The sequence below is a fragment of the Diprion similis genome, chromosome 12 (genome assembly GCF_021155765.1).
Source record: "Diprion similis isolate iyDipSimi1 chromosome 12, iyDipSimi1.1, whole genome shotgun sequence".
NCBI lineage: Eukaryota > Metazoa > Arthropoda > Insecta > Hymenoptera > Diprionidae > Diprion > Diprion similis.
Genome location: NC_060116.1, coordinates 14,358,772 through 14,382,635, shown reverse-complemented (window position 1 = coordinate 14,382,635; position 23,864 = coordinate 14,358,772). Strand labels below are relative to the sequence as shown.

Here is a 23,864-nt window from a genome sequence, read left to right as displayed (position 1 = left end):
GATCACGATCGTGATCGTGATCGAGAAGAGTTGAAAAGCTAGGATATTCGGGTACCGGGTATAATAAAACGGGATGGACGGTCTCTCAGTCGATTATCGTAACTCACACTGCGCAGCTTACGTAACGAACCGTTAATTAATTCAGACTTTCCGTCCCGTTTTATGCATCCATTATAAACAACCTCGTCGGATCAATGAAGAATAACGCAAATTTCTGCCAGAGTTTTAACGCGATCGTTAGAGTCCGACGGATTGTCTGATTCGGTCTATTTATCGCCTGGTACAGATACTGCAGCTGTATATATAATAATAATAATAACAACAATAAATTGAGAACCCGAACTCTCGATTTCACGCTTCAAAAGTCTGGGATAATAACGAATTTTACCCAAATAGAAACTGCACAATGATCGCAGTTCCTGATCGGTCAATCTACTATAGAGCTGCATTGAAAACTTTCAATACTTGAACAAAAATTAACGAGTGATTCGCGATTCGGCAGATTCTGATTCAAAGAACCAAGATACAAGCATTGTATGTAGATATGATGTGGATCCAAGTATACTTGAACGGAAAGCTAGTGCATATTTCACTTTATATAAAAGAAGTGACTCTAGGTAGTAGGTACGTGGCTTGAGGAAACTTTTCACCTCTGGTTAACCCGGACAAAGAATAAGATGGATGGAGGTTTGAGCACGGGACATTGATTCCAGATCTCTGCAGCACCGAGATGATTAATTGACACCGCAGCTCCATTATACGCGTCGGCAACGATCATCGTCGTCGTCGTCGTCTTCTCGATGGTATTCTGAATGTCGCTAATGACCCTTCGCAAAGTCTGGTTCACAATCATTACTATCGCACATATAGATATCATGTGGGCTGTGGGTTGTCTTCAATACCATAAATCTCTACGTCCTCTCGCTGAAAATCACCTGCATAGCTTACCAGATATGTACCTAACGTATATATATACGGGTCGAAGAATCCTGTAACCATCGTAATTTATGACGTGTAAAAAGAGATTTCAGTTCAGTGATCGTTTTTGAATTGATTCGTAGAGTAATGCAAACTCGTGCTCCTGATTTCTCATCAGCTGCCTGCGCTCATATGCTTCACGGACTTCATTCGATGTCCGGATCAGGCTCTGCAAGCAAATTCCTCTACATTGGCAGCTCGTCGGCCAGAGGATCCAAAGACGCCGTATTCAGAATAGCGAAGCTTAGATTACTGCAAGCATCCGCGACTCCGGTTGGTAGGCGGAAAATTGAGGTGAAAAATTTCGCAGTCTGACCTCGTGCACGGCTTTGATAACACAAACATAATGGCAACGAAGCGAACGCATCCCTTGATGGCGGTAGCAAGCCGCCTAGCTCCGGATCAATATTGCAGGTAGACTGAAAAGACGAAGAGAGGCGGTGAATGGCTGTAGTTGGAGGATGGTACGTGGTTAGAGTGCGGGATGAAGGAAGGAGACGAGAATGGGGGTGAAATAGAAGGATGGGCAATGATAGTGCCCGCAGGGGTTAAGTCGGAGGGCTGCTGTGCAGGTATAGCTGGTGAACAGATAAGTTAGATTAGAGTGTAGAGCCTCTGCGCCGTGAAGAGGAAAGAGCGCGAGCTGACTACCAGATGCACCAGACGACACAGGTCTACACATACCATTATTTTTGAGTAGCGCAAGACATTGCCAGTGCATGTGAAACCGCAATGTATTCATTACATGAAAGTTAAGAAATTTCTAGAAACATCAAAGTAGAGTTTGAACTGTACAAAAAGTCTTTCCGAGAATGACGGTATGATTCGGTGAATGTTGTCGTTCGTTTCGACTTGAAGAGTTGTTTCCTGACAGTGGTAATGGTGTTTGATCAATGGCTGTGTTTGAATCAACGAGGAAATTGTGAAGTGTGTAGTAACCTAGACCTCGACTTTGAGATTCTTCAAGAATGATGACGAAAATTACCATATTTTTTTCTCCCCAAGCCTAAGTCGCGACGGACGATCGCACGATCCTTAAGTGCCGATTACTTTCCATTCGACACGTACGTACGTAACTTGAAAACGGTTCTAATCGTGAACGCTTAAAGCGACCGGATCTCCCGATCGCGTCTAAACGATGATGAAAAAGTGTGGATTATATGATAGAGTGGAAGGTAATGTAGGTAGACAGTTTCGGAGGCGAAGAAACGGTGCTAGGCAATTTGCCACGCACCATTCTGGTGAATTCTCGTTATCTGAGAAGTGCGAAACTGCCATAGCGCCTAGCGATTCCTGATCCTCCAAAATCTGGCACGCAGGAGTGAGAAGTTCCTTTTCATTCAAGAGGATGGGGGCCGGTGATGGAGGTTCTCGAGCTCAGGGCTACCGCATGTAGCCAAGTGCAAGATACATGAAAGAGGCATGCGATACCCTACCGTCTGCGCGATGAAAAGAGTCAGGATGTCGCGGCCCCCCGAAGGAGCAAAAGAGAGGCCACGCCAGGGCCGATGATCGTGCCGACCGACAAGGGTAAGTCAGTGGCGCGTGCGCTCGTGCCAAAGGCGGACTTCTGGTGGCGCAGTTATATAGCCGGTGGGAAACCCGGGACGCGTGCGCCCGTCACGTCGGCCCCTTGTATTATACGAAGGTAGGTAGGTAGGTAGGTAGGTAGGTAGGTAGGTATACCTTCCCGCAATCCCCGCAACACTTGCTCAAGGGTGAATGCCCTGAACCAGGTCTCGCGCCGGTCGCCGCAGGAGGTGGTGGTGGTGGTGGTGGTGGTCGTGGTGGTGGGCAAGGTAAGTAGGTATAAGGTAGGTAGCCTCAGCGGCAGGTATTACAAACCCGTAACCCACACTGCACACCGCCGACATCGATGCCTGTGGCCAACCCGTGACGTGACTTACGGAACGTGGTGGAGGGAATAACCACGACAATATCAACAACCGTAGTCGTGGCTCTGGTCCATGTTTTGACTATGGCCAGCCACTGTGGTGCGGGACTCGGATGAGACGGGGTCATTTCCGAAATGTCTCTGCATGTCGAGAGGTGAAGAATATCATACCATGTTCACCAAACGTGCACTGATAGAGCTTTTACTCACTTTCTTGACATTCTTGACAACTTGACGTCGACATTCGCGATGACAACCGATTCATTTCGCTCATAAGTCATCACTTGTTACCTTCAGTATAAGTCAAAGTACCTTTGTATGTACTACTGTGGTCTTGACCCTTGGTTACATGTAATGATACATGGGCACAAGTGCATGAAACACTAACGTGAAGAAAACCGGTAGATCTACCCCAAGCACTGGACGTAATCCTGTCACTCTCTTGAAGAAGGAGGACATCGCAGGCTGCAAGATAGCCAAGTTTATTATACGGCATGAGGAGAAGGATCAGTATCGCGTCGAATCCTTTGCCATCCTCATTCCGAGGGCTGATTTAATTTCAGATAAACTAACAATTTATCCAAGTGTACCAGTGTGCCGGCGCACCCATCACCGAGCAGTCGTGGAAAGTATTAAGATTTAGGACAGGGTTAAGGGATTGACTTCTGAATCGAAATTGACTCAAGGTTGGTTTATACATAGTAAAACGAGATACGGAAAAGGATCGGGAGACTGATGTCGCGGTGAGGAAAGATCGCTTGATTACGTGCTACTTGCTACTTGCTACTTGCTGCGTATATGTGCGGTAAAACGAATGGACAAAGACCGTCGTCGTGATGCATGCCTGTGTTTATTGCAATTGTGAGAATGATGAACGACGGGTTGCGTAATAAGACGGAACTCTGCATAGTGCAGTTGGAGCACGAAGAGAATTAAAATAAGGCGAGCGCGCACCAAAAGACACGGAAACCTTGATCTTGATAAACGTCTACTCACAAATGCAACCGCACATGCACAAACACCCGTTCACTAGCAAGTGCCTACTTGTCAGTAGACTTTTACGGCACGTCTAGAAATGACCTAAGGCCCCGTGAACACATACCTAGTAGTAGTCGACATGAAGTAGCGTGTGGAATATCACTGGAAAACATCTCTGGCGCACGAGCTAAATTGTGTGCTTGAGCACACCGTAGGTATAGCTGAAAGTAAATCGAGCTGCGTCCTAACACAATCAGCTAACAAACATGCGGCCCCCATGGTTATAATAAATTGTCCATCGCTTATTGGGTGTGTTTAGAAGCTGCGGAACAAGAAAAAAATGAAACTAGGGAGATCCAGAAGTACATGCAACGTAAGTAGCATGATACCCCATATCCGGACAGACGAAACCACAAGCCGCAACAGCGAGAGCTCACGATAAAAGCTGCACAGTGCTAGGTAGGCAAGATTATACTATGAAGGTACTAGAAGGGTATATTATTCACAGGCAGGAAACGAAGCGAGGAGTTACCCTCTTCCGTTTTCCTCAACCTTGTTACAAATTCATCACTTCGGTGCATTTGCACACTCAAATCGCATCCGAGGTTTCCGACTTGTTCTCTGATTACACCAGACCCAGTAGAACACCGTGCTTGCAGTTGGAATTAGCATTTTATCGGAAATGAGATGATTCGTTCGATGTATAGAACGAAGTCTGTTTCATCCATTCTCTTCAGAACCTTCGTTTTCAGTGTCTCTGCATAATTATTTGCACAGTCTTTTCACAGTCTGCTAACAGCAGTAGGTATTTGCGATTCTAAAAACAAAGTTGCTCGTCTTTTTCTTCCCCTTCTTCTTCTTCTTCTTCTTATTGTAACCATCGCGATTCACCAAAGCGGCTAAAACTGACATCGAATAGACAGAAAGCCAGACAGGTATAGACAGTCTGTGTTGACATAGGAGGAAAAAACCGAGATGCGTACATTGAACAAGGTTGACATATTGCTTAGTGTCTATTATTGAGTCTTCAAATAGACTATGACACCATACCTACGGATACATAACCTATACATACCACTTTATTCGCATCAAGTTTATAGATCTGCAACGCTGCAGGGATGACGCCGCGAGGTATAATTCTGCGACGAAAACGATGAAGAAAAAAAAAAAAAAAAAAAATGGAAAAAAACTGTGAATATGTAGATACACGAAAATGTTGTAAGGAATAGGGACACGTACAAACGTATCACAGTGAAGAAGGACACAGTATTTCATCGACGGAATAAATTGACTCCACTTGCGCAAGTTCCGTTCATGTGAAGAGAGATGCTTGAAAAAAAGATCAATTCCCTTGGCTCTTCGCGCACGTGACTAGGCAAGTGCATGAAGCTTCTTCTTCTTCTTCTTCTACATGCATTACACTCACATACATTTCAAGGTTTTCAAAGTAGAGCTAAAAGCTGGCGTCGCGAGTTACAGGAACGTGAGTCCATCGGTATATCACCAGGGTACTGGACTCGATCATTCCCTCTTTCTTCTTCTTCTTCTTTCGCCAGAAGCGTTGAAGGGAAAATTGTTCGCGGATTCACGGATGAAGATTTATAAACGCAGTGGTTTCCTCCGTAGGTAAATTAGCAGATTAATTGCATCTTGACAGACGTAGCTACGCGCTACGTGAGAAACTGAGAGACGTCTCGAGTGTTTCCTCGTACGTGACTCCCCGTCTCGCCTCATCATCATCATCCCATTTCTTAAGCCACTGTATCACAATAAAACCTAGTGCTTCTCTCTCGGTTCTCGTACCTATAGACATGACGACTTTACAACATACACGTGTAATGACACCGTGAGTTATTGTATGCACAACCAGACTTACTTATTTACGCGAATGCTAATTTTACCCGTACCAATAACAATTTGCCAAGTCTAGCACATCGCAAACACTCGAAAATTACCCAAACACGCGAAGATGTTATTACATAAAAAGGTGTTGCTGGTCGTTGCAAATTGAAGAAAAAAAAAAAAAAAAAAGATCTTCCACCAATTTTCTCTTTTTTTCTACCTTATTGACACTGCAACAGACAACGCAGTGATTGCAGTATAATTATCAACAACATCTCTGCTGTTTCATGTCCTCACGTAAATGCAACGTGAGCGATCCTGCAGAAAAACGAGATGAATTAAACAACCCCGTACTTCGTTCCTTTTTCGATCATGGAAAATAAACGGGGTGAATCTGCACGGTTCGCTCTTTGGCCAATCGTTATAAGTACCTAACATGAAAGTTTGGACGTTCATCGTTAGTCAGTGCACGTCGGATAAAACCGGAAGTGAAGTCGGACACGCGTAGATGCCGTGCGGATAGAATTACGAGGACCGCATAATCCGGGGAGCGTAAATTCACCGTAGAGAGTAGAGATTATAAATTTTTCTTCCCGCAAATTCCCCCGGGTATATTTGACCCCTGAACCTTTCGACCTCTCGACCTCCCGCCACGTTCCGAGATCCCGCCCGAGGTCGACGAGACGAAACGGCGAGAGAAATGAAATTAGACGTGAATAAAGTAGAAGACGGAAAAAGCGAGCCGAATAATCTCCGCAGTTTTATAATTTTTTTACACGTTTGATGATAATTATTTCGGTACATAGTATATATAGATATAGTATATCCTTATATATAATACATGGAAATTTTTCTGCCAGCGCAATTTAACCAATTTCACATTCGAAATATTCTAGAAGGAGTATTACGAGCAAAAAGGTGACGTTAGGGTGGCGAGGAACCCTTAACACGGTAACCAGCGAAAAAGCCTCGTTAGATTAACACCCGCATGATGCTGGAGACCTTCTATTTCTATAAAAGCCCGCACGTAATTACGAATGTTTTTTTTTTTTTTTATCAACCGCCGCAACGATATACGTCGACATTGGCGGTGGCAAGAAACGTGAGCCGCAAAAATGTATAAAAAGACTCACGAGTACCGGGTTGATGAAAAACCATCCACCGTATTTAATTATAAATTTCCCGATGGTAATAATAATACTAATAAGCTTAATATTAATATTATTTATCATTCATTATTATTATTGTTGTTGTTATTATCGTTATTATTGAAGTTGTTACAAACTTTAACGAATCTCTGCAGTTAATATGTACCATAAATAAATACAACTTGATGAAGGTTACACATTTGTATTTTAAATTTCACTCGCGACTCAAAGTTTATACTTATATAATAACATACTCGTCGACCGAGCAATTAGCCGACTAATTAGTTGATTAATTAGTTTGATCAATTAACCAGTGGCACGAAAAGAGTTTGGTAAAACGTATATTACACCACTCACCGTAATATATCTGCGGTGTCGAAAAGTAAAGAAAAAACGTGTAATACCACCGCCACACGTGGATACATTATACATGTATATATATATATATATTTGCGTGCAGGTAAATAAGCGCAATGTACGTACAGATACATAGGAAAATAAGAAGATGAAAGGAAGTTTTTGGCTGCTGAATAACAAGCATGATAAATCATGAATTGCGACAACATCTTTTAATATGTAATATTATAAATTAAGAAACGAGTTACATACGCGTGATATTAATTATAAGATCTAATGCGATGAAAGCGCTACTTTCGTCGTGCAAATTTTCGCAGTTCTTTTTACACTCCAATTTCTCGACGCACACCGTTTTTTCGTACTAATTATTATCAACGTCATAACCTGTTTGCAAAACGTTCCATTTAAACTCTCTGACTATATCGAATATTGATATACGATATACGGTACGTAAAAATTGACACGTCCATGTTTCATCTAAAAGTATAGCTATAAGCGTATGTAGGCACACATACGTATACCCCCATCGAGACTGGACCGGAATACATTGGTGTCACTTTCTATCTGCAATGCCGCCTTCGCCCGAGGCGAACCAAGTAGTAGAACCTCAACCAAGCCTCTGATTAATTTTTTCCCATCCCCGGAGTGAGTTTCCTTATTGTGTAAAGCAGATAAATGGGCACGTAGAGTACATGTTTTATGCAAAATCGACGTGTGCGCGACTAGGAAATTGCATCCCCTCCAGGCAATCGTATAATAATAAACTAAATTATTCATTTCGAAATATATTTAGCCTCAGGTTATAAAAAATATACACTTTTGATGTAAGCTGAAAATATGTCGATCAAGATTCATGGATTCCAATGTTGGATAGACAGTTTTCTGATAAAAAAAAAACCGTCTGAGTTACTGCAGTTTCTCGATGTTTCAATTTAGCCACTTTTTCGCTCGGACTGTACACGCGACGCATCCTTAATCCGACGTGGAAGCATTGCAGTGCCGGAGTTGGGTACGTAGATATAAGTGGAATGAGGATTCCACCGCGTCTAGCAAGACCAAGTCAAAAGTTCTTCGTTGTTTCACTGCAGCCGTTGGTTCTTCGAGAAGCGATGCTGTTTCTGCTAGGTACCCGATGGTGATACATGGCTTGCGCAAGTGCGCGAATCCCCGAGGAATTCTAACCACCGAGTCTAGTGTTGGTTGTCGATGCAGTTGTGTTGGTGCAGCAGAGGAATACGGATCTATTAATACCAAAGTCGAAACGCCTGCGACCGTATGTCTCCACATGCGAAGGCGTCCGTGCGTATAATGATCGCGTGAAAACGTCAGTACATACATAGTTAGAGTTACATAGCCAAGTTCGCATATGCATGTACAGTACATACACCTTGAATTCATCGGGGGATGATAAACAAAGACTGCGCAAATTTATCGCAAGATTATTTTCATCGGTGCAGTTTAACGACGATGTCGCAAAAGACATTCGAGAAATCCTGCAGGGTGTAAGAGTCGAACGAGGTTTCAGGTGTTGACGCACGTGAGTGGATGCAATTTGTGCCAAACGAGCTTCGGGGAGAGTCTTCGTCGAAAGAATGCAGTTGACCTGTATAGGTATTATAAACTCTGTACGCGAGAAGAGTTTAATTTACAAGTTGGTATATATACATCAGCGGTGTGTGAGGCACCTCCACACACGTGCTGAACCTGATTTGCACGCGCCACACCCGCGCTTCTTGATATCGGTGTTGAATTACACTTAAAGAAGATGGGGAAGAAAGACGAGGAGGTGAAGGAGATTTGGTCGTGCTGTCATGGCGAATGCGAGAAGACACGAGTTATCGAGCTTCCATCATCGCCACGATCCTTCGGTCCTTATTCATCCATCTATCATTATCTACTTTTTTTCGGGATCTGTCCTTTCGATGGTAAGATTACTACAGATATACGACACAAGTCGCTATGTATGAGAATATGCGAAAGCCAACTGCGGCTCGAACTATATCGAGAAGCTCACCGTCCCACGACTTATACCGAACATTACACCTTGGATCCATATAGGTGGGTAGGTAGAGACTCGCGATGAGACGCGGAGCCAAGTATAGACGAGATTCGCAAAACCTCCGTCACGATGCAGGCTATAACGAATTAATTAAGACCCAAGAGTCATCAGCACCTGACTACGACCAGAATAAATCTTATTGTAAGCCAAAGACAATGATTAAATTTGTGCTTTGGCTCCTTCGTTCTCACGATCAACACTTCATCCTCCCACTGGATGTGTTTTCTGCGGTAAATCCGTCAACGACTCGACTACTTTGTGGTTTTTGTGAGGGCTGGTGATGAATATCGATTTTTAATACAGGAAATAGGATTTTTAGTGTCTGCGCATTTAAGGAGTTTTTGAATCGTGTGAGTTTCGTACTAGTCTTCGACTCGTGCGACACTTTATATCTACTCGTCGAGAAATTCCTATTTTATGCGCACTTGCCACGAAAATAACTATTTGAAAACTGTGATTCACTGCAGTAGGCGCGAGAGGTCTGATTCACTTGATTGTAAGACATCTGTCATTCTCTATGATTAGACGATTACCCAATCGAATCGCGAATTGACTTTCGTTCTCTTTAATAATACACTAGAGTGTACAAAGAAGTCATCTTTCGTTGAGGTTTAGATTTTTTGGATTACGGATGTTGATTTTTACTACTCCGAAAACCACAAGAATCCAATTTTTCGATGAATCGATTTTTCAGACGTAGATCGATTTCGAGTGGAATGCCTTATATACATACAGTTTTATAAACGCCAAGGAGAGATGTGGCAACAACTGTATATATAAAAGATCTGCAAAATCGATGAATTGCGAAATCCGTGATCATTCAGTGAATGATTATAATCGCGTGCAAAATCTTTCGAAATTAATCAACCGATCAGTTTCGTGGTATAAGAATTATCGTTCCTCATTATTATTATCATTGTCATCACTATTACCGTCGTTACTAACGACGTTGACGTACGGTTCATTACTCATCCTCATTACCACAGCATTTGCCGAACTGCATGAGAGACAACGGAGCAAACCTGACACGAAGCGTGTACAGAACCAACGAAGCACGCTTGCCCTTATACGCCTATTATAATCCAATCTGCATATGATAACATCCAAAAAGTAATCGTGCCATGAGTAATTGATCGGAGCCCAAATGGACGATCGTTGACTAGGACGAATCCTGCGCGAGGGGATATTCACTTACAATTAGAGCCAATTTATTGCAAAGATTTTAAGCGATTTCGTGTGATTTCAAGCGAATTCAAAGTGATTATAAGTGATTTCAAGAGATTTCATAAAATTTTATGCTATTTCAAGAGATTTCAACTGATTTCACGCAATGTCAGGCGATTTCGTGCGAATTCAAGCGATGACACGTGATTTCACGCGATTTAGAGTGAATTTAAAGTGATTACAAGTGATTTCAAACGATTGAATGTAATTTCGAACGATTTCAAGATATTTCATACAATTTCATGCAACTTCGTTTGATTCCACGTGATTTTAAGTTGTTTGCAGAGCTTTCCAAAGTGGTTTACAATTTCATCAAGTGAATACCTCCTCGGACACGTGAGTCTGGACCAAGCCATGTTGAAAAGGATCAGAATTACACACAAAGTACTAACTGCCGAGAGTCTGAACCTATTCAGCTAGCTCAGGACCCATTTTTGATCATCAAAGCAGCGGCTACGTGCAATGACATTGACGTTGACACTCACGCATTGTCACGCACACTAACAAAGATTGGTAGTATCCCGCTCGTTTTAACGATAAGTCGAAAATTTGATGCGATCAGACGATTGGCTTGCAGATTAAACCACGGTGAACAATGAATGCTCAACGAGAATGATCGTCGATTGAGCTCGCCTTGCGTTACACGGTTCCACTATTCTTCACGTTAGAGCACGCTAGAGCACGCTAGAGTCAACCGTCAAAAATTCTATCTCGATTCTACTCCAGATACCGGAAACGGAAGCCGAAACAGTACCGGCAATTGTCCTTTCGCGATGTCGCGATCCATACCCTTTGCAATCAGTTATTATACATCATGTGAATCAAATGTCACCGCTTCGTATTACTTTCCATGAATTGCGTGATTTAAATATACAGACATGGTGTTCGGGAAATGGCCTTTGGGTGTTCCCAAAAATCCCTCAACTTGAGTGTAAAAATTCGCACCCAAAACTCCTGGATAATGCTAAATTGCCATAAGAATAAAGTTGATGATGATAATTAACGCCCAAATTGAGGATTTTTTCTCCGTGGCGATCGAGGATTGAGAAGCTGCGATAAATCGCTGTGAGCAAGATCTCACTGTTCTTGTACTTTCTTCGCGGCGTGTGAGGTTGACCTTGGAACGGACTGTCTCATGGGTTATATAACCGTTTGATACATTATTCAATTGGATCGTTGTCCGACTGTCAAGGATATTTCTGAGCTCGTATAACAGCGAGGAAATCTTATGGAAGTCCGCGTTTAATATGAGTTGCAAAAAACGCGTTTCGACAAGCGCGGTTTCCAGTCTAACACGCATTTCGCATTTTTCGAATTAAGGATATATATATGCATTAGGGTCGCGCAAAAAAATCGACTATTTTTTTTTTCTGAGTCTCGTGTTACAAAATGTTAGTTTTTGATGTTTTAAGAGCCCACTCCAAAGGACAGTTCAAAAAAAAATTTTAAGAGCTCGCTCCACATTTTTCAAAACGTCAGAAATCGTCAAAAAACGATTTTTTTTTTAAATTTTTTTTCTCGTTACAGTATAATTTTATAGGCAAAAAAAAAAATAAGTATCCGAAAGTTTCAGTTCAAAATTTGAATTTTGAAAGACCGCTCACAATTTTTTTTCAATTTTTCGGTCCATTTCTCTAGATCTTTTCGTGCGACCTTTTAATATTCATATCAAAATTTCATAATTTTTTTTTCTTTAATTTTGTAAGAAAGAATCGATAACAACACACCACGACATGAATTAAAAATCAAACAAAATACTGAAAATATAATTTTTTTAATTTAAATTTTTGACGATATTTGACACCTCAAAAAATTTGGAGCGACCTTTTAAATTTTTTTTTTTTGATCTGTCCTTTGGAGTGGGATCTTAAAACATCAAAAACTAACATTTTGTCACACGAGACTCAAAAAAAAAAAGTAGTCGGTTTTTTTGCGCCAACCTAATATACATATACATATGTACATACACATCCATATATATTTATACTAAACTTGCATACCGAATCGGAGTTTTACGCAGTCGTTTATCTGAGCCATCGCAACTAGTCTCGCGACTCGAGCTTGTCGTGCAAAAAAAAAAACAACAAAAAAAAATTAAGAGATTAATTAAATGAATATACAAAATTTTCGTATAATATTTATCACCAGATCATACTGCGACACGTAACTAAATGTCAAACAACTTTTACCCCATCCGATGTATATATGTGTAATACTTAACTGGGGAATTTGTGCAATGGTCATAAATTCGATGTCATTTATATATACACATATATATATATATATGCATAAATGACATATATACTGAAGTTCCTGCGATGCAGGTGAAAATTCACTTCACTTTATGCATAGACCAGAGTTTCCCAGTAAACGACTGTACTGCAACTGTAACGGGCCACTCTTTTGATATGTGAGTGAAAAATGAGTTCAGAGTAGGTACGTGACGAGGCTGGTGATTACGAGTTTACAAATTTACCTCTATGCTCGAGATTAGGCCTGTAGCAAGGAAACATGTGGGCATGTATACATACGTAATGCAAAAGGGGTCAACGACTGCCGCGAATAATTAACATTCAAATCATCGCGGTTGGAGTCATTCTATCAGTTTCGAGCTTTTCACCGGTGTAAATAAAGTAAATAATTAATACAAGGTACGTAAAACGATGGGATAAAGAATTTATGTCGTCTATAAAGACTCCTGAACGAACAAAGAAAAACTACAATTTGTGTGTGTATTTTTTTTTTTTTTCATTTTTATTTGCACTTTTCAATTTAGAAGGACTTTTGTTGCGGTTTTGTCAGCGGTTGTTGCACCGCCAGCCGTGAACTGACCTCGTCATCCGTAAAAATGCTTGACTATAATTGAACGCTAAAAAATATTTGAAAGAGAGAGAGAGAGAGAGAGAGAGAGAGAGAGAGAGAGAGAAAAAAGAAGAAAAGAAAATCAATGATAAAAATTGTCAAGGAAACTTTATGCGCTAATAATCATACGGTAGATTGCAAAACCATTCAGGCAAGTCGATGTTGCTATCGTGAGAAAAATTCGCGCCTATATAGAGGTGAACCCTGAACTTAAGAAAGGCGTATCGATTTCATACTTTCGAATAATTTCTTTCACGCGTGAAGTTGAATATTGTAGGAAGAATAGAGACCTCTTCGACGTTCAGTATAATCGAAATAAATAACGAGTGCAATCATATTCGTTACTTAAAAAATTAAATTATTTTCTCTTTTTTTTTTTTATAATATTCCATGTATTTTGTAATTCAAAGAATAATAAAAAATGGTACCTATATACTCGAGATGTAAAATTATTTTTTAACCGTTCGAAATTCAGGTCACTGCACCTATACTCAGAATTTCGATAACATATCGACATCGACGAATGTCAAAGGAATTGAAACGAGGCGATAAGAATCAGCGACATGAATGAATTGATGTTCAAGTCTTAAACAGATGTCGAATGCAAATCGATTTCAATGAAGTCGCTTGATTTTTTCTACCTACGATTTCGGACAGACTGGTTAGAAAATAACTCCATTAGGTACAACGATATTATGTATACAGGTGACCTTTCCAGGTATTGATTAACCTATAAAAGCTGATACACCTAACGATGTCAAAGATCAAGCTTGCGACAGCTAGTTTGAATCGAATCAAAGCTTTCCTAACGTTGGTCTGAAGTACGCTTACGCAAAAGATCTAATGAACAATTCAAATCGAATTAAAAAAAAAAAAAACGAGTAAACGTATTTATCGTTATCGTTATAACAACGCGGACGTATTGTTGCAGTTCTGTACCAGTTTCCAAGCCTTTATGCGATGAATATTTCACAAATATTATAGGTACGTATGATGTATGCTGAAGTAATCGTCGATTCCCACATCCGGCAAGTAACGGAAGTTACTGCCTGCATTGATTGATCGATAGATGCAATGATTATTAGAAAGGTATAATAACGTATCGAAGATTTGGATATAGAGGTAATCTATCACAGTTGGTAACCCGTAAAAAAATCTCTGTAAAAGAATGAGAGAAACTGCTGCTTCCTCTCCTCCTTCAGTTTCGAATTGTAATTTATAAATGACCAGTTGTCATTCGGTACACAGAATTCGGACGTAAATTTATATAGGTAGAAGAATATAAAAGATAAAAGAAATGTAGAGGAAAGTCGAAATATTACATGGGAGTAGGATTGATTTATGAATAATCCGGAAATCGCGTTACTCTAAAAGGTGTTCTTCGTGATATATTCACTTGAATAATAACACTTCGACGGTTAAATTCTAGAATGTTTTACCGGCGAAGATCATGACTGAAATAAAACAGATCAATACTAGAGAATCATCGAACGAATTCTGCGATCCACGATCTTTATTACCGATGATTATTATTATTATCATTATAACGATCGCGTCGATAAAACAGCAAGACATTAATCATTGCGTTGTAATATTATACTCGATAAATACGTCCAGACTTTAATACCTAAAAGTATGTATCTACGTGTGTATATAAGGCACAAGATCATCATCATCATCATCATCATCATCATCATCATCATCATCGAGGCTCACAATCGACTCGGAGGTGTATTCCGCACCACCATGTGTATCGAGGGGCGTTTCCCGTTGGATTATTGAACGACATAGATCGCAAAGTCTAAATGCACGAAGAGTAATCGTTACCTAAATCGCTTGGTACTTCGTGAAACTGAACACATGGCACCAGACAGAGCAGAGTTGGGACTGCAGCACCATAACATTGCACGAAATGCACGATTTCACATGCAACCACCGACACGAGTGCATGTAGGTACATATATTAACATGAGCCGTACCGTTAATCATTGAGAGAAGTGTATTATGGTGCATGGGTAGGTGGATACACGGTTAGCAGAATTCACACCAACCAATGACTCGAACTTACATGCAACGGACGGTGAGAGATACTCGACTGACTTTAATTTCCACGAGGGATATACTCGTGTAACATTAGGGATATGTTATATATATATATATAAGGAGAGACCCAGAGATAATAGAAATAGACTTGACTCCGAGGTATGGAGTCGCTTTAGATTTCCCTGGTGGTTCTCTGGAACCAACCGCCACGTTATCAATCGTTAAAGAAGCGGTTACAAGTGCTCGCGAGGTCTGCGGTGATAATTTGCTCGAATGCAGTTCATACGCTTAAGTACAGCTCTGGTTCTACCCTCAACTGGGATTCCCGCAATTTGAAGATGCTGAAGTTAGCAACGTTAACGTTAACGTTAACGTTAACGTAGAAGAAAAAATCATCGTCGCGTAATTTTCGAATGACTTTATTCATCATGTTTGACCAAATTTCATACATATTGCAACAATGCAAGCGAGCGTCGATTCAAAAACCCGTTTAAACCCAACAACAACAAGAACAAGAACAAGAACACGGTACTTATTTCGCAGCGCGTGATTAGTTTGACGGTATTTCACCACGTACCCACGACCCAACGACCCCGCGAGTAGCCTGCGAGGAAGTAATGTACGTATTATACATATGATCCTGTCTATGGTTTCCCAGTGTGCGTGTGTTGCACGTTGCACGTACAGTCATCACACGTTAGACTTTAGAGGTTAGTGGCACTAAATACATCCAGCAGCGGGACGAAGCTGCTTCCCATCTGCTTTTCTCTAATTGTCAGCAATCTGCTTCCGCTGCAATATAACGCTGGCTCCCGAGCATAGCATTCATTATCTCGTCATCGCGCGTACGTGCGTATACATATATAGGTACATTTATACATACATATGCATAAAACGTATAGTGGAAGAATAAATCTAATTGGCAATAAGTATACAGAGAAAGATTGAAATTTGAAATTTCCCGGGACCGAGTTGAATTGAAAGAAGAATTTATTACTCTCTGCAGAAGAATGGAACGGCATGGGAATACTAAAGTGTATATCAAAGAATACTTGGAATTCGATTTGAGAAAAATAAAAGTCTCAAAACACGCGGTGGCATCAAGTTTTGCAAAATTTTTTTTATCAATTCCAATTCTTTCTCTCAACAGTTAAACTGAACAAAAAGAATTAATGGAAATTGTCATAGCTTTTCAAATTCTCATTGTTTCTTGTTCTCTTAACTACACATATTGATCAGTGCGTGTGTTAGAGATATATGTATATAAGACATAATCAATCCTTCAAGCTGATGATCTTTCGTTATACGTAAACAGCGTAAACGTACACTGCGAATAAAACAACTTAATTTTTCGATCTACGTGCAAAGATGAAGAGAAATTAACGGTTCAATGACGCAACTTGATTCCGTAGAAGCGAGTCTGAGATGGATGATCGTTGTTACAGATCCCTGAGATTGGAATTAAGTGTAAAGAAGACGAGATCATCTGCATCGTAGCTAGTTTTTAACGACAGAAAGCGAGACTTAATTCGAGATCCGCGTGTGCATACGCATATCTATGCGTGATTAGTGCAGGCACCTACGTACATAACACCTGCATGTATATGGTATCGTACCTTATATGATAGGTTGTAACACGACGAAGCTTTCAGAGAAGTTAAACGTTTTGACCTACACACGTATCAACGTCTCGTATATACATATATATATAAGTGTATAAAGATGTCTGACGCATACGACATTACACGTATTATAATACGGTGAATGAGTGAAAGCAGTTTGTTCAAGTACAGCCGGACCTGCAGTTTAAAGAGGCGAACGATAACCGTAAGTATGGGAGAAAAAAAGGAAAGAAAAGAAAAGGAAATAAAATATTCCTGCGCCTTGTTAGCCGAGTGGTTCATTCCTTGTTGACCCTTATTTTCTCCGTGCAAAATTGACATACCGATTACGAGAACCGTTTATGCACACCCTGCAAGTGTATAATTATAGATGTACTCGCGTGACAGATTTTGCATTAACGATCTATCGATCGTAGCGATCAACGGTTTTACGGTACGATATATTTAGGCATGATTTTAGATATTCATCTAAACGTCGGTGAATGCCAATCACCCGATCTCATCAGCAACGTTATGAAGTTTGACAGTCGATTTCTAACTATTTGAAACTTTTGTCATATATACAGAGAGCTGCGGGCATATTGATGATCGTGGGATAATTCTAATCACGTAGGTATACACGGTCAAGAATAGCGCAAAAGTTAACTAACGTAACATCGTCAGAACTCGTCAGCGAGCTTTCGAAACGACATATTTTATTTTCACTCTGTTCCCTAGCTGCTTCTTTTTCTTTTCTTTTTTTCAAATTTATTCACTTCCATCTACCTCGACGATCAAAGTTCATCGTTGTTAAACCGTCGAAGGAATTCATTCGAAGAACTTGAAATCAATGACGCAGGTAATCACTTGTATTATTTTTTTTTTTTTTAAGAAAACAGGAAACGTTTGAAAAGCCGTTAATTTGCAGACCAATTCAAATTTTCGAATTCATCAAACGCGTTTCTACCGTGTATAATTTATTACTTTTTACGTGTACATGTATTATTATTTTTACAACCCTACGGATGGTAAAATGTGTTGATACGATATACGTACACACTTGTAAATAAATATGATTCAACTCACCATGAAGTTGAGCGAGGGACTGTAGCGTGTTTGCGTTGCAGTTTATAAATCCTGAAAATAGAGAAAAATTTTCATTACACTCAATTGTTTAGACAAATATATCCGATTGCCGTTAAATTCGCTCCTGAATTTTATTTCTCATAAATATATATATATTTATTGCATATATATAATATTTTATACGATGAGAAAGAAACATGTTTCGAAAATACGTGAACAATAATTTTTCGATTACAATATATAATATTATGAGAATAAGAGTTCCGCAAATAAGTATAATAAACAAAATAAATAAATAAATAAATAAGCGAACTTTCGTAACGAATAACGATGAAAATTCTGCTCATTGTATTATCATACGCTTAACGCCTGTCTGGATTTGCCAATCTGCAAAGGCATAATTGAGTCGGTTGATCCGAAGAATAAAATAATAAAAACAACAACGACAAACAAAGAGAAAAGTCCACGATCGTATTGTGAGATGATTGTATACACAGCAGTTTTGATTATATACACAATAATCAGTCACGCGTTCGTGCTGTATGTTATTTATTTTTACCATTATTATCATCATTATCATCCATCAACAATCTACTCTCTCTTGCTCGTTCCTATTAGTCAAAACTTCTAACCACATTTTCACTCCCATGATATGCAGCAGCAGTCAGATTGTGACTAGTATAATTACATATCATTGCGATCGTCTAAGGAACATTCTTCAATTAATACATGCTAGGTATAATTAATATTCGCGAACCCACAATAATTACACAACTGCCGCGGGATAGTTTTGCGATATCGTAAAACTCCCACCATCTTTTCTGTTATCCTTTCATATATCCTCTCATCCATCTGTTCCTTCGTTCATTCATTCTTTGTTACGTTACATTATTCCCTATACCTATATCGTACGATAATATTGTTGATTTATATTGGCACGAAATATTCTGCAGAATCGGCAAATAATTACATTTCACAAGGTGCATATGTAGTATATACACGTATAAAAAAATGGGTAAGGTAGGAAGGAAAGAAGGTAAGAAGGTAAAAAGGTAGGTAGGTAGTTACACATAGACACGCGCTTGCGAAGCGTTTGTCGCCGATATAAATTCTGTGCCGAATTTCGTCACACTCTATACACGCTGCAGATCAATAAACAAGTTGGCAAGAATTTCGTTGGCAAACAAAACGATTGGCGACTCGACGACGTGTGTGTACGTGTGTGTGTGTGTGTGTGTATATGTATATATATATATTTATTCACATAGCCAAGTATCACCTATCAGGGGCCTAAATCAATATCGCGTTAGCAAATTAGCGCGCGTATAGCTGCAAAAGTTGTTATATGATCTAGATACCTGCCTCGTGCGTATAACGTTATATAGATCAATTCGAAAGCTTGGCTATACATATAGGTATACGTGTATAAAGTAGGTAATAATTGTAAATTTTTCAACATCTTCAACGTCGCAAACCGATGCAAGTAGTGAAATAGATTTCAAATTTTATACCAATTATAACTCATCTCTCGACAGCTAGAAATGGAAATCTATTTCTCTACCCAACTTTTCACAGCAACACGACTAAGCTTCTTGAAAAATTTATAAATATATGGATAAAACGAGAAAACATCATTTTCGTAGAGAAACACGCCTGTTCTACAGTATTTTAACATCATACCTATAGATATAAATGTGTATAATTAATTAAAATGTAGAAAATTGAGGTACAACCTGAATATGTATATGTATATATATGTATATAGAATTAAACCCTCTGCGGGGGTAACGAAGCAATTTTAACGTGGTGTAAAAATTTCTTCTCATTGTTGTATTTTTTCACATTTTTCGTATTACTTTTATTAATATTGTTTATTTTATTGTATTTTTTTTTCTTCTTCTCCACTCATTTCTGACTATATTGTTTTGGTTTCGCTCTCTCCACGGCTTTGTGAAATCCGTAGTTATAAATTGTAACGTTAATACGTGGTAAAAAAAAAAAAAAAAAAAAAAAGCAATAGGAAAGAGAAAAAATAATAAACTCATATATTAACGTTGGTAGCAGAAAATTCAGCTGCGCATACTAAAGAGACGTAGAAAAATTCTCCATTACGTTGCGTTACGTGCGTGTTTAAAGGGTATACGGAACGACGAAAAGAATAAAATTGAAAGTAATATATGTAATAATATATATAATGTATAATAAAACAGGGTTGCATTTATTCGTTATTCGTTATTTTTCTTACAGCTTCCTCGCATAATCGTTAAATATGAAAGTCACGATATACCTATAAATATACCCTGTCTACGTATTACGCGATATTATTTTCGCATACGGAGCAAGAAACTGAATTCTGCAGGTAAATTGTACAAAACAAAAAACAAAAAAAAAACAAAAAAAAACAATTCCTGCCCAAATGTGAGTATATAAAAGAAAAATTACAACCTAATAATCGCACAGCTCGTTAATTCGTGACGAAATAATCGTTGCAGATACCTACGTTAATATATATAATAACGCGTGTAATAATGCGTAATATACGTATGTATTTACATGCAAGTACAAGTATAATGAAGAAATTTCGGTTAACATATTATGTTTTCTACTACCTCTCTAATTAATTAGAAATTCAATTTCTATATTAGAAATTTCACACCCAACACGAATGCAAATAAAACGAACGAAAAGACTGTATAAAAGAGAAGAAAAAATTAATCGCGAATTTAGAAAACATTAGACAGTTATAAAAAAATTAGATTAGGGATAGTATATTCGAATCGAAAAGCAAGCAAAAATAAACAAAAGCAAATAAAATAAATATTTAAAACAGATGCACAGTCGTTAATAAATGTCGGAGAATTTTACTCTCTCGATATTCGGCCACGGCTTATGATCGCGATCTCAAAATCAGCTTATTTCAATTTCCAGGGCTTCTTCCGGGGTTTCGCGTTTCGATCGATCCCCCAAAATTCACCCCAACGCGTCGGTAATATGACAAAAAGACGAAAAAAAGCAAGACAAAAATCGCAATATTACATTGCATTGTGTATGTATAAATTTATTAATACGTATGCATATATATATATATATATATGTATGTACAGGTAATAGCCATCAGTGAATCATCATTTCACTCGTGTGGCGTGTGCAGGTGACGCGCGATTCATCTGGGCAAATAAATTACGATTATTAGAGGCAATTTCGAGATTATTATACACAGAGCAGAGCGAATGATAAATCAGGGAACTTGGCACCACCAGCCGCTGTTCAACAAAATCTGGCTTTATATATTAAATATATATGTATATATGTATTACAAAAAACGAATCAACCGCCACGCAATTTAGTTTTTGTCTAACAATAAAATAAAAATTAATCTATACGCTGATGGGTTATTTTTTCGTAACGAAATTTTCAATTCTTTCATAAATATCTATTATATATATATAGATAAAATTTGATGAATTAACGTTAAGATTGTTAGTAAATCCTAATATAGGTACGCAAAAATATCTTTTGCCAATTTTGTATCGTCTATCGTAATTTTTTATATACATTTAATGTATATTTATTAACAGACGAAAGTCTCCAACATTATCTAGGATAATTATTACACCGAATATAATATACAGCATTAGATTATACCTCGTGTGACATATGATATCAATTTTCCGATATTACATTATTCTTGTGTAGTAACATGCGCAAAATTTGAAAAATCGAATAATTATTTACCAAAGCGTAATAAAAATTTTTGAATTCGATTGGTATATTCATAATATACTGTGCATATAACTTAACGAATATCCGCAGTATATGTGAAACAATATTATGCAGTCGATTGTAAAATCACTTTGCGACATAAATACAGCGATATTAGAAGCGACAATTCTCGGCGTTCTTTTTATTATTTATATACGTCCTCAACTACTAGATATAATTCGGTGAAAGCGTCATAGCAATATAGGTAATACCTGTGTATGTATATATATATGCATTTACATGGGACATTCCAAGTGAAATCGAGGAGTGATTTCCTCAGTTCATCAGATCCTTGCATACATTTTTTCGCATTAATTCCACTTTAAAAAAAGCTTCGTTTTTTTTTTGAAGAATGTTTTCGCCACTCCTTCAGATCGTGCGGCGACCGTTTTTGTGTTAAAAAAAAGGGATAATTGAAAAAAAAAAAAAAAAACCACCATTTTTTCAATTCTGTAATTTTTTCTACAGATTCTTGATCATAAATAAGTAAGATCTATAGTGATTAGAAAGTGTGATACGGCTGCTTCAAATTTTTTTTGTATCATTTGTTTCCAGTTTTTAAAATAAAAAAAAAATAACAAATTATATGATGACCTGCGGAAAATGACTCTTCGATTTCACTTGGAACGGCCCATATATATATATATATATATATATATATATATATATATATATATATATATATAAATTTCAGGTGTAATGGCGAATTTGGTCGTTCAATCAGCGGTTGTTATAAAAGTAGAGAAAACAATAAGCAAACTCGTCACGGTATCGTGATCTTCGCGAGTTTCGCTATCTTTTTACGATTTGTCAGTTACATACATAATTATAACTAACAATATCAGGTATAAACTGTGTCATTCGATAATAGGCGGCACGATTTCAATACAACGAACATAAACGATATATATATATAAGCGGTAAAGAAAGAGGAAAAAGAAAAGCAAAACAAATTAAAAAGAAAAAAAAAAAAAAAAAAAAAACGTTTCGAAATTGAGAAGTAACGATTGATTGCAGAGCAAAAATAAAAAATGAAATAGTATAAATCCGGACTGGGAAACGTGATCGTGAGGGATGAAAAAAAAAAAAAAAAAGAAATAAAGAACCGAGTAGAGTAAAAGACAAGAAAAAAAAAAAAAAAAACATCGACATCGCGTGAAGAAATTTTTACGAAATTTCTAAAGCCGTCAGACCGTCACGAATCAGCGATGTCGAGACACTTTTATTGTGTAGTTATACCTACTTAAGTTAGCTTGGTGACAGCGACTTTTATTTTGCGACAAAAGTGATTACACGTGTTTGGCAGAAATTTGCATACACATGCACATGAAATTTATGGTTGTATGCACGGCGCCGGCGGACAGTCGCGCCTATTATCGCATCGCATCGCATCGCCACCAAAAGTTTCCCTTCGTTCAAAGCGTATATACATGTAAATACATATATATATGCATATAAAAACATATATATATATATACATAGACGTTGCGCAAGCCAAGCTTTCGTTAATTGCAAATCGTGCAAAGAGAGTTGAAGTGAAACTTGCAGCGGTACGCGAAAGTAAAATCTATACAGCTAACTATGCACCTACTTTGTTTGTTAGTTAGTTAGTTAGTTTGTTAGTTAGTTAGTTTATTGGTTGTTATAATAAGTAGATACTTCTAGTTTCTAAATTACGGAATAACTATGGATTCATTGTAAGACGTTGTAAAAAATTATCACGATATTAATTGACAACGACGCGCGACTGACATTATTATATACATATATTTATATATAATATGTAGGTACACGCAAAAGAGGAATATAATTAATAAATCATTCCCGTGTCACGATTTTTCTTCAGTCTTCAATCGACTATACTTACAACTCATGAAATATCGCTAATAACTTCCATTTTTAATCATTCTTCACTTCTTGTTTTTCATTGATATTTAGACCCGTCGTACGTAGATTTGACTGTCACGTAGGTAGAAAAGGAAGGAGAGAAAAAAAAAAAAAAAAAAAAAAAAAATTGCAAACTAATTTTT

General features: G+C 38.2%; 1 protein-coding gene across 3 annotated transcripts in view; it reads right to left on the bottom strand.

Moving 5' to 3' along the window:
* Nucleotides 1–23,864, bottom strand: part of LOC124413477 (cytoplasmic polyadenylation element-binding protein 2-like) — a 129,110-nt gene that overhangs the window by 7,538 nt on the left and 97,708 nt on the right. For all 3 annotated transcript variants that reach the window (XM_046894067.1, XM_046894068.1, XM_046894066.1), the window contains one exon: nt 18,073–18,123. In XM_046894067.1, the coding sequence (XP_046750023.1) occupies nt 18,073–18,123 (51 nt within the window). The remainder of the gene's footprint in view (nt 1–18,072; nt 18,124–23,864) is intronic.